We start from the raw sequence: 13,809 nt of genomic DNA on the forward strand, positions 1-13,809 counted from the left end.
AAATACAGGTTGTCCATTGGAAAACAATTCCAATAATTCAGTTTTCATGAAGAAAATACTGGTTTTCCATTGGAAAACAATTCCAATAATTCAGTTTTCCTAGAGAAAATAGTGGTTTTCCATGGGAAACCAGTTCCAATAATTCAGTTTTCATAAAGAAAATACTGGTTTTCCATTGGAAAACAATTCCAATAATTCAGTTTTCCTAGAGAAAATACTGGGTTTCCATTGGAAAACGATTCCAATCATCCAGTTTTCCTAAATACTGGTTTTCCATTGGAAAACAATCTCAATAATTCAGTTTTCCCAGAGAAAATACAGGTTGTCCATTGGAAAACGATTCCAATCATCCAGTTTTCCTAAATACTGGTTTTCCATTGGAAAACAATCTCAATAATTCAGTTTTCCTAGAGAAAATACAGGTTGTCCATTGGAAAACAATTCCAATCATCCACTTTTTTGTCTCTCTTAAAGAAAATACTGGTTTTGAACTAGAAAAAAAAATTCCAATGATCCATTTTTTTTGGCCTCTCCTAAAGAAAACACCGGTTTTCCGTCGGAAACCAATTCCAATCCTCCAGTTTTCCTGAAGAAAACACTGGTTTTCCATTTCAATAGGTCTGTCAATCCCTTTAATCCCGGCTTTAAGCCCGGTTTAGCACCCAGCCAGTCGGGCTTGTTTTCAACCAAAAGTGATATTTGCAGAGGCTTTGCACGGTTTTACTCCCCGGTGCTCAAAGGAGTTCCTGTTCTTGCCGAGCAGGGGGGTCCCACACGTTTATTTCACCTTAAATTAAGGAGTTTTAAGGTGAAAAAAAAGCCGTTTAACTGGTTAAACCAGCGCGGGGGAAGATCCTGAGCTGGTTCCCCAGAGCAAACACAGCTGGGCAGGGCCCTAAAGCGGGGCTGGGGCAAAGCAAACACGGGCAGGATGATGTTCCTCACCCAGAGGAGTCGGCAGAGTTGTTGAGTTGACGTTTTAAACATCTGAAAGCACGTTGGGTTACCTTGAAGTCCAGGCTGCTCAGGCTCACCACGTCATCGTCCTTCTCGCGGCGCTTCCTCTTCTGCAAGAGAGAGACCAGGGCTGTGTTGAGGGACACGATTCTGATCTTTGATCCAGCAGTTCGGAGAGGTTTCCTTCATTTACACCTTTAACTGCCTGGGATAACTCCAAAAAATTAAAAGTTAAAGCCAAAGGCAAAGGGTGTTTGTGCTGCTTTGGGAGGTTCGCCGCCCCGATTCCTCCAAATTGGAAGTTGGGTCCTCTGCGGCCCTGGAATTGTGGTTGTGGGGGAATCAAAAGCAGGAAAAATCAGGAGCAGCACAGAATGCAGCAAAAGCCAGTGGGAAGTGATTAGAGTTCATTTAGGGACATAAAATCGTGGAATCCTGGAATGGTTTGGGTGGGAAGGGACATTAAAGCCCATCCAGTTCCATGTCCAACACCTCCCACTATCCCAGGTTGCTCCAGCCTGGCCTTGGACACTTCCAGGGATCCAGGGGCAGCCACAGCTTCTCTGGGCAAGCTTTACCTTCACAGTATTTTTTCCTAATTATCTAATTCCTAATTAGATCAGTGCCATGGTCTGGGAACCATGGCAGTGGTGGATCAAGGGTTGGGCTGGATGATCTTGGAGGACCCTTCCAACTCGGTTGATTGTGGGATTCCGTGAGAGCAGCCAGGCAGGAAGGGAGCTGGGAGTTGGGCTGGGCAGGGAGCTGAAGAGGAGCCCGAGTGTGGCCAGGGGGGCAAGAGGGCCAATGGCTGCTGGGCTGGCTGAGGAAGAGTGTGGCAGCAGGAGCAGGGCAGGGCTTGTGCCCCTGGGCTGGGCGCTGGGGAGGCCACCCCTGGAGTGCTGTGTCCAGCTCTGGGCCCTGAGCTCAGCAAGGCCCTGGAGGGGCTGGAGCAGGGGCAGAGAAGAGCAGCGAGGCTGGGGAAGGGACTGGAGCACAAGTGCTGGGAGGAGAGGCTGAGGGAGCTGGGGGGGCTCAGCCTGGAGAGGAGGAGGCTCAGGGGAGACCTCCTCACTCTCTGCAACTCCCTGACAGGAGGGGGGAGCCGGGGGGGGTTGGTCTCTTTTCCCAGGCAACCATCAGCAAGACAAGAGGGCTCAGTCTTCAGCTGTGCCAGGGGAGGTTTAGGTTGGACATTAGGAAGAATTTCTTTGCAGAGAGGGTGCTCAACCATTGGAATGGGCTGCCCAGGGAAGTGGGGGATTCTCCATCCCTGGAGGTGTTTAAGGACAGACTGGATGTGGCATCAGTGCCATGGGCTGGGAACCACGGCGGGGTTGGATCAAGGGTTGGGCTGGATGATCTCAGAGGTCCTTCCCAACCTTTCTGATTCCAAGATTCCACGATATTTAAATCTATTTAAGTGAAGAAAACTGGCAGTAAAACCCCAGACAGCAGCAGGGCTTTTTTTTTGGCTTTCCTGGCTCCTCCTGGAGCGGGATATTTCCCAGATTTCCCCTCTGGAACATCTTTCCCGAAGCCAGACACGAGAGCAAAGCCAGAGCTTTGTTTTTAAACCGGCGAGACTTTGGGCAATAAAACCTCCTTTGCCCGATAGAATTTTGTTCCAAAAAAACTTGGATATTTCCCTCTGGAGCCAGCTGTGTCATTCCCAGCCTGTGCCAGCAGCACATTCCAAGAAAAAAGGCTCCTCCAGACGGCTCCGATCCGTGGTTTGGAAGCCCCGGCGCCGTTTCCTCACGGTTTCCCCATCGGAGGTTTTGATCCTTTCCCCTTCTCCCAGAATCCCAAAAAAAGGGATTTCTCGGGAAGTTGTCGAAGGAGAAGATTTAGGTTTGGGTGAGGGAGAAGCCTAAAAAAATAGAGATGCTAAAATGGGGAGGGGAAATGGAAATATTGTGGGGGTTTATTTTTAGGAATGCCCAAACAATCCCGGGAGCGTTTCGAGGGTTCGGATCAAAGCGCCAGGAAAGGAATTTTTTTAAAGCAAATACTCGTTTTCCATTGGAAAACAATTCCAATTGTCCAGTTTTCCTAAAGAAAATAGTGGTGTTCAATGGGAAAACAATTCCAATAAGTCAGTTTTCCCAGAGAAAATACTGGTGTTCAATTGGAAAACAATTCCAATAATTCAGTTTTCCTAAAGAAAATACTGGTTTTCCATTGGGAAACAATTCCGATCATCCAGTTTTCCTAAATACAGGTTTTCCACTGGAAAACAATTCCAATCATTCAATTTTCCTAGAGAAAATACTGGTGTTCAACTGGAAAACAATTCCAATAATTCAGTTTTCCTAAAGAAAATACTGGTTTTCCATTGGGAAACAATTCCAATCATCAAGTTTTCCTAAAGGAAATACTGGTGTTCAACTGGAAAACAATTCCAATCATCCAGTTTTCCTCTCTCCCAAAGAAAATGGTGGGTTTCCATTGGAAAACAATTCCAATGATTCATTTTTTGTCTCTCCTAAAGAAAATACTGGTTTTCCATTGGAAAACAATTCCAATAATTCAGTTTTCATAAAGGAAATACTGATTTTCCACTGGAAAACAATTCCAATAATTCAGTTTTCCCAGAGAAAATACTGGTTTTCCATTGGAAACCAATTCCAATAATTCAGTTTTCCTAAAGAAAATACTGGTTTTCCATGGGAAAACAATTCCAATAAATCAGTTTTCCTCTCTCCTACTAAAGGTTTTTTGCCCCAAGCCTGGAAATTCTGGTTTTTAGGGACCATCCCAGTGGAATCCTTCAAACCAATGGAATCCTTCAAACCAATGGAATCCTTCAAACCAATGGAATCTTTCAAAACCAATGGAATTCTTCAAAATCAATGGAATCCTTAAAAACAATGGAATTCTTCAAACCAATGGAATCCTTCAAAACAGTGGAATCTTCCATTACCAATGGAATTCTTCGACCCAATGGAATCCTTAAAATAAATGGAATTCTTCAAACCAATGGAATCCTACAAACCAATGGAATCTTTCAAAATCAATGGAATCCTTAAAAATCAATGGAATCCTTCAAACCAATGGAATCCTCAAACCCAATGGAATCCTTCAAACCAATGGAATCCTTCAAAACCAAAGGAATCCTTCAAAACCAATGGAATCCATAAAACCCATGGAATCCTACAAACCAATGGAATTCTTCAAACCAATGTAATCTCTCAAAACCAATGGAATCCATAAAACCCATGGAATCCTACAAACCAATGGAATTCTTCAAACCAATGTAATCTCTCAAAACCAATGGAATCCTTCAAAACCAATGGAATCCTGAAAAGCAATGGAATCCTTCAAACCAATGGAATCGTTTGAAACCAATGGAATCCTTCAAACCATTGGAATCCTTCAAACCAATGGAATCCTTCAAACCAATAAAACCTCTTGGATGATCAGACTCCAAGAAGCAGGAATTCTGAACAGAATTCCAGTGGTCCAGCTCCAGAGGCTGGATGGCAAAGGATGGAGAGAGGAGAGCACCAGGGAGCTTCTCCACACCAAAGAAAACCGGGAGTTTTGGATTTTTAGGAATAAAAAAACCCCGCTTTATTCCTACGCCGTGTTTTCCATCCTGCCCATGACATTCCCACCTCAGAAAATATGGATTTAGGAAGGAAAACCCCAGGATATCCAACCTGCCCTCAATCCCTGGGGGCAAAAAGCACCTTTGGAAAAGCTGGGAAGGCTCAGGAAGAGCCTGGTTGGGAGGGGAGGAATGGGTGGATTTTCCTTCTTTTCCAACAGAGGAACTTTTCCCTCTGAATTCCTGCTTTTTTTCCAGCTGTTCCACTCACCAGGGTGAAATCCCAGTGCGGTCCTGGAGTCAGGAATGTGAAGGAGCTGCCTCTCCTCAGGGGGTACCTGTGGGAAATAAAAGGATTGAGGTGGATAAATCCCAGTTTTGATGGTTCCAAACCCAGCAGCTCCTTCCTGGGAGAGCCCAGGGAATGTTGGAGCAAAGATTTTGGGAAGGGGGAAGCAAAAGGAAGGGCAGGATTCCCAGTCTGGAGGGGTTGGATTGAAAATCCTGGTTTTCTACAGTAAAGGGATCTGTGGAAAGACCTCCAAAGTTATATAATGTTATAACTTATATATAAATTTATATATGACATATAATTATTACATATAAACTTATATATTATATATCATTATTATAATTATAGAAACTTATATGTTATATAAATATATAATAGAAATAAAATAATAGCAATAAAAATTAGAAATAAAATGTAAATCCAATAAAAAGAATATAAAATAATAACTAAATAATAAAAACAAAATTTAGTAATAAAAATAACATTAGTATCTCAAACAAATTAATTAAAGCAATAAAAATTATTAATAAAATACGAAGCAATAAAAATAAAATAATAAGAAGTTAAATAAAATAATAGAAATTAATAAACATGAAAAATAAGATAAAATATGAAATAATATAGACTATAAAATAATATAAAGAATAAAAACTATAAGAAGTAATAATAACTATAATTATAATAATAAATTAATTAATACAAATAATAAAAATAAATCATAAAATACAAACCAATAAACTAAATACTATAAAATAACATAGCAATAAAAATGATATAAATTAATAATAAAATATAAAAATAATATGAAATATAAAAATAATATAAATTATAAATTTACTATAAAATACAAAATAATATAAAGTAATAGAAGATAATAAAAAACTATAAGAAGTAATAACTATAATTATAACAATAAATTAATTAATAAAAGTAATAAAAGTAAATTATAAAATACAAAACAATAAATGAAATACTATAAAATAACATAGCAATAAAAATTATATAAATTAATAATAAAATATAAAAATAATATAAAATCTAAATTTACTATAAAATACAAAAATAATCATTCCATGGATTGCTAGAAACCTTGGGAAGGGAACATTCCATGGGATTTAGAAGAGCACAAACAGCTTAGGAAGAAAAATCTGGGAATGAGCGTGGGATTTCTTGGAAATTTCAAATATTTCCCGCGAGGAAGAAAACTCCTGGCTGCTCAATCCCAGAATTCCGGAGTTGGATGGAACCTTCCCGGAGAAAAGCAAAGAGGGAACGAGCGGATCCGCAAACGGAGCCGCCGGAACGGAGCCTCGGAATCCCAGACTTTATGGTTTGGGAAGCAGGAGCACTGTTGGATTCCAGGAATTCTGGAATTCCCGACACCGGCAGCAGCCAAATGGGAGGCCTGGAAGTCGCCATGAGGCTGGAAAACTGTCCAGGAAAACTCCCAGGAATCCATATCCAGGTTATCCAGCCACTGCTCCGGCATGGAAAGGAGAAAGGATCGTGGAGGAGAGGAATTCACTGGGAAAGGAGTCGTAGGGATGGGGGAGGGTGATGGGATTAAGGTTCCAAAATCAGGCAGCTCCCGTTTTTCCAGCTCTCCACGAGGTTGGAGAGGGATTTCTCCAGCTCAGATTCCACCATGGAAACTTGGGTGCTTGAGGGGGAAAATGGCTTCCCAGTGCCAGAGGGTAGGGATGGGTGGGATATTGGGAAGGACTTCCTGGCTGGGAGGGTGGGGAGGGGCTGGAATGGATTTCCCAGAGAAGCTGTGGCTGCCCCTGGATCCCTGGGAGTGTCCAAGGCCAGGCTGGAGCAACCTGGGAGAGTGGGAGGTGTCCCTGCCCATGGCAGGGGTGGCACTGGATGGGATTTAAGGTCCCATCTGTTCCATAATTCCATGATTTCCTCTTCAATGGTCCTCTAAAGGAGTCAAACAAGAGAAGAGGGCAAAGCAGAACTCACAAACTGCTCCTTCCCACATCCCACAGCACCCAGAGTGATCCTCCTCCCTTTCCAAGGACAAACACGTGCAGCTGAGATCCAAAATCTTTCTCTCTCCTCCCTGGATCCAATCCAGGTTCCTAAATGTTTATTTGTGGCATTTTCTGGGCTTGTCCATGTCCACCTGCTCACATTAAACTTAACATTTCTGCATTGAAAAGTCTGGGTTTTGTGCTGCTGGTGGTTTTCTGGGACTCATTTCTGCCCTTGATCTTTCTCTCTCCTCCTTGGATCCAATCCAGATTCCAAAATGTTAATTTGTGGCATTTTCTGGGCTGGTGCAAATCCCCTGCTCACATGAAATGTAACATCTCTGCTTGGAGAAATCTGATTTTTTGTGCTAATTGTGGTTTTTCTGGGACTCATTTCTGACCTTGGATCAAACTCTTTCTCTCTCCTCCTTGGATCCAATCCAGATTCCTAAATATTTATTTGTGGCATTTTCTTTCCATGTCCACCTGGTCACATGGAGTGTAACATCTCTGCTTTGAGAAGTCTTTTTTTTTTTTGTGCTGCTGGTGTTTTTTTCTGGGACTCATTTCTGACCTTGGGACCAAAATCTTTCTCTCTCCTCCTTGGATCCAATCCAGATTCCAAAATGTTAATTTGTGGCATTTTCTGTGCTGGTGCAAATCCCCTGCTCACATCAAATGGAACATCTCTGCTTGGAGAAATCTGGTTTTTTGTGCTGGTTGTGTTTTTTCTGGGATTCACTTCTGACCTTGGAACCAAAATCTTTCTCCTCCTTGGATCCAATCCAGATTCCTAAATATTTATTTGTGGCATTTTCTGTGCTGGTGCAGATCCCCTGCTCACATCAAATGTAACATCTCTGCTTGGAGAAATCTGGTTTTTTGTGCTGGTTGTGTTTTTTCTGGGATTCATTTCTGACCTTGGAACCAAAATCTTTCTCCTCCCTGGATCTGATCCAGATTCCTAAATATTTATTTGTGGCATTTTCTGTCCATGTCCACCTGGTCACATGGAGTGTAACATTTCTGTATTGAGAAGTCTTTTTTTGTGTGCTGCTGGTGGTTTTTTGGGCCACATTTCTGACCTTGGGACCAAAATCTTTCTCTCTCCTCCTTGGATCCAATCCAGATTCCTAAATGTTTATTTGTGGCATTTTCTGTGCTGGTGCAGATCCCCTGCTCACATCAAGTGTAACATCTCTGCTTGGAGAAATCTGGTTTTTTGTGCTGGTTGTGTTTTTTCTGGGATTCACTTCTGACCTTGGAACCAAAATCTTTCTCCTCCTTGGATCCAATCCAGACTCCTAAATATTTATTTGTGGCATTTTCTTTCATCATGTCCACCTGGTCACATGGAGTGTAACATCTCTGCTTTGAGAAGTCTTTTTTTTTTTGTGCTAATGGTGTTTTTTTCTGGGACTCATTTCTGACCTTGGGACCAAAATCTTTCTCCTCCTTGGATCCAATCCAGATTCTGAAATGTTAATTTGTGGCATTTTCTGTGCTTGTGCAGATCCCCTGCTCACATCAAATGGAACATCTCTGCTTGGACAAATCTGATTTTTTTGTGCTGGTTGTGTTTTTTCTGGGATTCACTTCTGACCTTGGGACCAAAATCTTTCTCCTCCTTGGATCCAATCCAGATTCTGAAATGTTTCTTTGTGGCATTTTCTGGGCTTGTGCAGATCCCCCGCTCACACGAAATGCAACATTTCTGCTTTGAGAAATCTGGGGTTTGTGCTGCTGGTGGTTTTTTTGGGACTCATTTCTGCCCTTGATCTTTCTCTCTCCTCCCTGGATCCAATCCAGATTCTGAAATGTTAATTTGTGGCATTTCTGTGCTGGTGCAGACCCGCTGCTCACGTGGAGTGTAACATCTCCGCTTGGAGACACCTCCAGGACTCCCACGTGTCATTCCACGCTCGGGGCTGACTCAGGAACTCTGGGATGGGCATCCCTGGCACAAGGGGCGGGCACGGGGCAGGGAAAGGTCAGGGATGAGCAATCCTGGAAGTTTTTCCCTGCCTGTTGAGGCCCTGCAGGGCTGAGCACCGCTCAAAACACAGGATGATGGATGGAAAGGAGCTCGGGAATAACATCCCAGGAACCTGGAGAGAGCCAAAGAAAGCGTCCTGCTGGTGTATTAATTGCCCTTGGATGGATTAATTGCCCTGTTTACTGCAGAGCTGCTCCAAGATATTCCATCCAGAGATATTCCCTGAAAAAAAGAGCTTTCCTGGCAGCCCTGGCTCCAGGATAATCTCCTGCTTGGAGACAGGATGAGCAGCTCCAGCCTCTCTCTCTCCTTATCTCATCAAGCCCCGAGTGTTAATTAGGCTGATTCATATTTCCAGGTGATTAAGGATTTATGTGGAGGCCCCAAAAATAATCCCTGGGGGGGTGGTTTAAAAAAAAAAAAAAGCTGCAGCAAAGTAAAAAATCCCCAAAAATCCCAAAAAATCCCGAGCTCGGGAAGGGGCGACTTTGAGAACGAACATTCCCGTTTTTGTTTTTTTTTTTTTTTGCTCCAAGGAATGAATGTTCCAGGCTTCTTCCCAAGAGTCAAAGCTTTTCCAGAGCCTGTTCAAACAGAGATTTGTCACGGAGAGATGAAGCAGGGAAGGTTAAAAGAGGGAACAGGGATCAGCTGGAAAAGTTTGGAAAAGCGGCTCCCGATGTGGAAAGAGAGAGAGAGGGAGAGGGGGGAAGTGCTGGCCACAAAACCTGTCGGGCCACATAGCAAGGGAGGGGATGTGGCCTCAATAATCTTAATAATAGAGGAAGTTTGGGTAATTTAGGAGATAAAGGATTGATAGAGGCGAGCGGGGAATTGTTTCAGGTCGAAACCCGAGCTGAGGAAACTCTCATTGTTCCCCACCTTTCCTTGGATAAACAGCCCGGGATCCTACGGAGCCTTTGGCTGGGAAGGTGGAAAAAAAAAAAAAAATCCCACGTTTAATCTTAAAGCAATTCCTCAAAAAGCAAATGTTTCTGTCAAATTCTTCTTAAGTATCTTTTTGGGGCTTGTCTTCATCAGATAAATTTTTTATTTTTTTGTGGTTTTTTTTTTTTAAGGAAAGAGGGGGGGAAAAAAAAGCCATAAATAAGATTTTTGGGGTCAACAAAGACACCCCCAAAAAAGGGTGTGTTGGAACAGCTTCCCATCAGTGGAAACCAGGAGAGCTTCATTCCCCAAGAACAAATTCCCATGGATGTGCTTGGAACCGTTTTTATTCCCTTTTTCCTGTAAATCCACACTGCCTAATCAGCACCACTCACAGCCTGAACCTTACTTTTATTTTTTTTATTATTTTTTTGGCCTTGTTTCTGATGACTTTTCCAGGAAAGTGCAAGAAATGCTTTGATCTGGCAGCTCCCTTCACTTTTTTTTTTTTAAAAAAAGCTCCAAAGTACATTTTTCAGGCTGGGCAGCCATTCCAGGTTTCCTTCCCCTCTGACTTCCAACCCTCTCCTTGTTGGTTTGTTTTTTTTTTTTTTTATGATTTTTGGTGTGTGTTTGCAGAGCGAGTCGTTCTTAAATATAAAATATAAACCACTTGCAGCAGTTAAATTAATTCACCAAAACAGTGAATTGAACAGGAATGGATTAAAAGGGAGTTTTTTTCCCCCCAAACAGGTGAGTTCCTGTTTGGAATGACAAGAGTGGAAAAGCTCCCACAAAGAGCTTTTTGAGTTTGGATTTAAAGCTTTTCTGCAGGGGAAAAAAAAAACCCCAACAAACTGGATTTTCCCAGTTAATATTTCCAACTCCAACAATATCCAGGAGTTTGTGCAAACAAACCTTGGCTTGAGGGCACTCAGGGCTGGGCTCCTTATCTTGGAAAAGTTTCTTCTCCAGGGAAACTTTTTTCCAGAGGGGGAAAAAAAAAAAAAAAAAGCCTTTTTGGAAGGAAAAAAAAGAATCTCTTGATGGACATTTGGAATGGCTCAAAGCAGGACATAAAAATTCAAATTGGGGAGGAAAAAGGTGCTGCTTGAACCCAAAGGATCCTCACGGTTCCAGTTATCCAGGGAGCAAAGGAATGGTGGGATTGCTCCCTGGAAAGCTGCAGCAACAGCAAAATCCCTGGAAAGCTCCAGCAACAGCAAAATCTGGTGCAACCAAGAATTCCAGTGGTCCCAGCTCTCCAAGAGGCAGGAAAACCCATGGAATTAAGCAGCAGGGACAGGAGTGGGAGCTCCTCGTGCTTTCCAGCCGCTCGGGAATTGCCATTATTTTGTTCTTTGCTCTTGGAACGAGCTCTGCTCGTCAAAGGAAGCACCCTGGGAAGGTTGGAGTCGGAGCAGGAACGTTCTGGAAGTGGTTTTAGAAGTGGCTTTTCCATTCCTGAAGGGCTTGCTCCTCACAGGGGGCCTGGAATATCAGAGGCCTTTTGTGTGGAGCTGCAATCAGAGGCACTGGACAGGGGCAGATAAGCCTTGAGGAGATTAAACATGGCCCTGATATCCTGGAATAATCACCCTCCTGACCCTTGGGAGCTGCACAGGAGCAGCCTCTGCACTGCCAGCACAGCAATATCCAGCTCTGGGGGAGGATTGCAGGGATATCTTCCCACCACACACTTCCCTCTGGAGTCAAACATCTTCCTTCCAGTTGCCTCCACACTTCCCTCCCCAGCTCCAAGGCAAAAGTGGGCAATCCCAAGCCCCCTGACACTGTGGCTGAGGCTGGCAGGGCTTTCTGCAGGAGAAAGGGAAGAGCCTTTCAGTGGGATAAGATCCTTTCAGTGGGACAAGATCCTTTCAGTGGGACCAGATCCCTTCAGTAGGAAAAGATCCTATCAGTAGGGAAAGATCATTCCAGGAGGACAAGATCCCTTCAGTGGGACAAGATCCTATCAGTAGGGAAAGATCATTCCAGGAAGACAAGATCCCTTCAGTGGGACAAGATCCTATCAGTAGGGAAAGATCATTCCAGCAGGACAAGATCCTTTCAGTAGGACAAGACCTCTTCAGTGGGACAAGATCTCTTTTAGTGGGACAAGATCCTTTCAGTGGGATAAGATCCCTTCAGAGGGACAAGATCCCTTCAGTGGGATAAGATCCCTTCAGTGGGATAAGATCCTTTCAGTGGGACAAGATCCTTTCAGTAGGAAAAGATCATTCCAGCAGGACAAAACCCCTTCAGTGGGACAAGATCCTTTTAGTGGCACAAGATCCTTTCAGTAGGACAACATCCTTTCAGTGGGAGAAGATCCCTTCAGTAGGACAAGATCTCTTTAGTGGGAGAAGATCCTTTCAGCTGGACAAGATCCCTTCAAGATCCTTTCAGTGGGACAAGATCCTTTCAGTAGGAGAAGATCCCTTCAGTGGGACAAGATTCTTTTAGTGGGACAAGATCTTTTCACTGGGACAAGATCCCTTCAGTAGGAAAAGATCATTCCAGCAGGACAAGATCCCTTCAGCAAGACAAGATCCCTTCAGGAAGACAAGATCCCTTCACTGGGACAAGATCCCTTCAGAGGGACAAGATCCTTTCAGAGGGATAAGATCCCTTCAGTGGGACAAGATCCTCTCAGTAGGAAAAGATCATTCCAGCAGAACAAGATCCCTTCAGTAGGAAGAGATCCTATCAGTAGGACAAGATCATTCTAGGAGGACAAGATCCTTTCAGTGGGACAAGATCCCTTTAGTGGGACAAGATCCCTTTAGTGGGACAAGAACCCTTCAAGCTCCCATCAGAGGGACAAGATCATTCCAGCGGGACAAGATCATTCCAGCAGGACACAGTGGAGGCTCCACTTTTCCCAGCCCAATCCCTTTCCCAGAGTTCCATGTTGGTGTTCCCAGTGCAGGGCTGCAGCTCTGCCACGAGTGCCAGGAGTCCCTGGGGAGGGTTATTTGCTGTTCCAGGGAGTTAATCCATGACATAACTCTGCAAACATCGGAGCTGGCCGAGCTCGGAGGGAGCAAACACCAGCCTGGGCAGGGAAAGCTCTGGAGCTGCCCTGCTGGGAGAACTCTTGGAGCAGAACCAGCCCAGAGAACCTGGATGAGGAAGCACAGAAATCCTGGGATGTTTGGAGCAGTTCCAGGCCATGGCCAAGCACCCCTGGACGGGAGCTGTGGTGTTCCAGGAGTACAAGGCACGGGATGGAGCTGGTGTCCCTCGGCCTCAGCAGCAGGAAATCATGGAATTAGGGGTTGGAAGGGACCTTGAGGATCATCCAGTTCCACTCCCAGTGCCTCCCACTATCCCAGGTTGCTCCAAACTGGCCTTGGACACTTCCAGGGATGTGGCATCCACAATCCCCGTGGGGAAAATATTCCAGGGCCTCACCATCCTTCTTCCCAATATCCAACCGAAATCTCCCCTCTTTCAGTTTGTATCCCTTGTCCCTTGTCCTGTCACTCCATCTCTCCACACCAGTGATGCCCCAGAGCATCCCCCAGCTCTTCCCAGTCCTCCATCCATGGAATACATGGAATCCAGGAGCAGCCTCTCCTCCCCACATGTGCCAGGGCAGGGCTGTCCCAAGGGAATCGCCTTCTCCTTGGGAAGGGAGCAAACACCAGCCTGGGCAGGGAAAGCTTTGGAGTTGCCCTGCTGGGAGAACTCTTGGAGCAGAACCAGCCCAGAGAACCTGGATGAGGAAGCACAGAAATCCTGGGATGTTTGGAGCAGTTCCAGGCCATGGCCAAGCACCCCTGGATGGGAGCTGTGGTGTTCCAGGAGTACAAGGCACGGGATGGAGCTGGTGTCCCTCGGCCTCAGGAGCAGGAAATCAGGGAATTAAGGGTTGGAAGGGACCTTAGAGATCATCCAGTTCCACTCCCAGTCCCTCCCACTATCCCAGGACACTTCCAGGGACACGACATCCACAACCTCCCTGGGGAAACTATTCCAGGGCCTCACCATCCTCAGAGGGAAGAATTTCTTCCCAATATCCAACCTGACTTTCCCCTCTTTCAGTTTGTACCCCTTGTCCTGTCACTCCAGCTCTTCCTGCCAGTGATGCCCCAGAGCATCTCCAATCTCTTCCCAGTCCTCCATCCCTGGAATCCAG

At 44.6% G+C, this 13,809-nt stretch overlaps 1 protein-coding gene across 1 annotated transcript in view; it reads right to left on the reverse strand.

Annotated features, from left to right (window-relative positions):
- The window catches only part of NET1 (neuroepithelial cell transforming 1), a 61,730-nt gene that overhangs the window by 29,289 nt on the left and 18,632 nt on the right, over positions 1 to 13,809 (reverse strand). The window contains exons 2-3 of the mRNA XM_032687280.1: positions 4,782 to 4,848; positions 1,008 to 1,067 (exon numbers count right to left, since the gene is read on the reverse strand). Of these exons, the coding sequence (XP_032543171.1) occupies positions 1,008 to 1,067; positions 4,782 to 4,848 (127 nt within the window). The remainder of the gene's footprint in view (positions 1 to 1,007; positions 1,068 to 4,781; positions 4,849 to 13,809) is intronic.

Source organism: Chiroxiphia lanceolata, chromosome 5 (genome assembly GCF_009829145.1).
Source record: "Chiroxiphia lanceolata isolate bChiLan1 chromosome 5, bChiLan1.pri, whole genome shotgun sequence".
In the NCBI taxonomy this organism is placed as follows: Eukaryota; Metazoa; Chordata; class Aves; order Passeriformes; family Pipridae; genus Chiroxiphia; species Chiroxiphia lanceolata.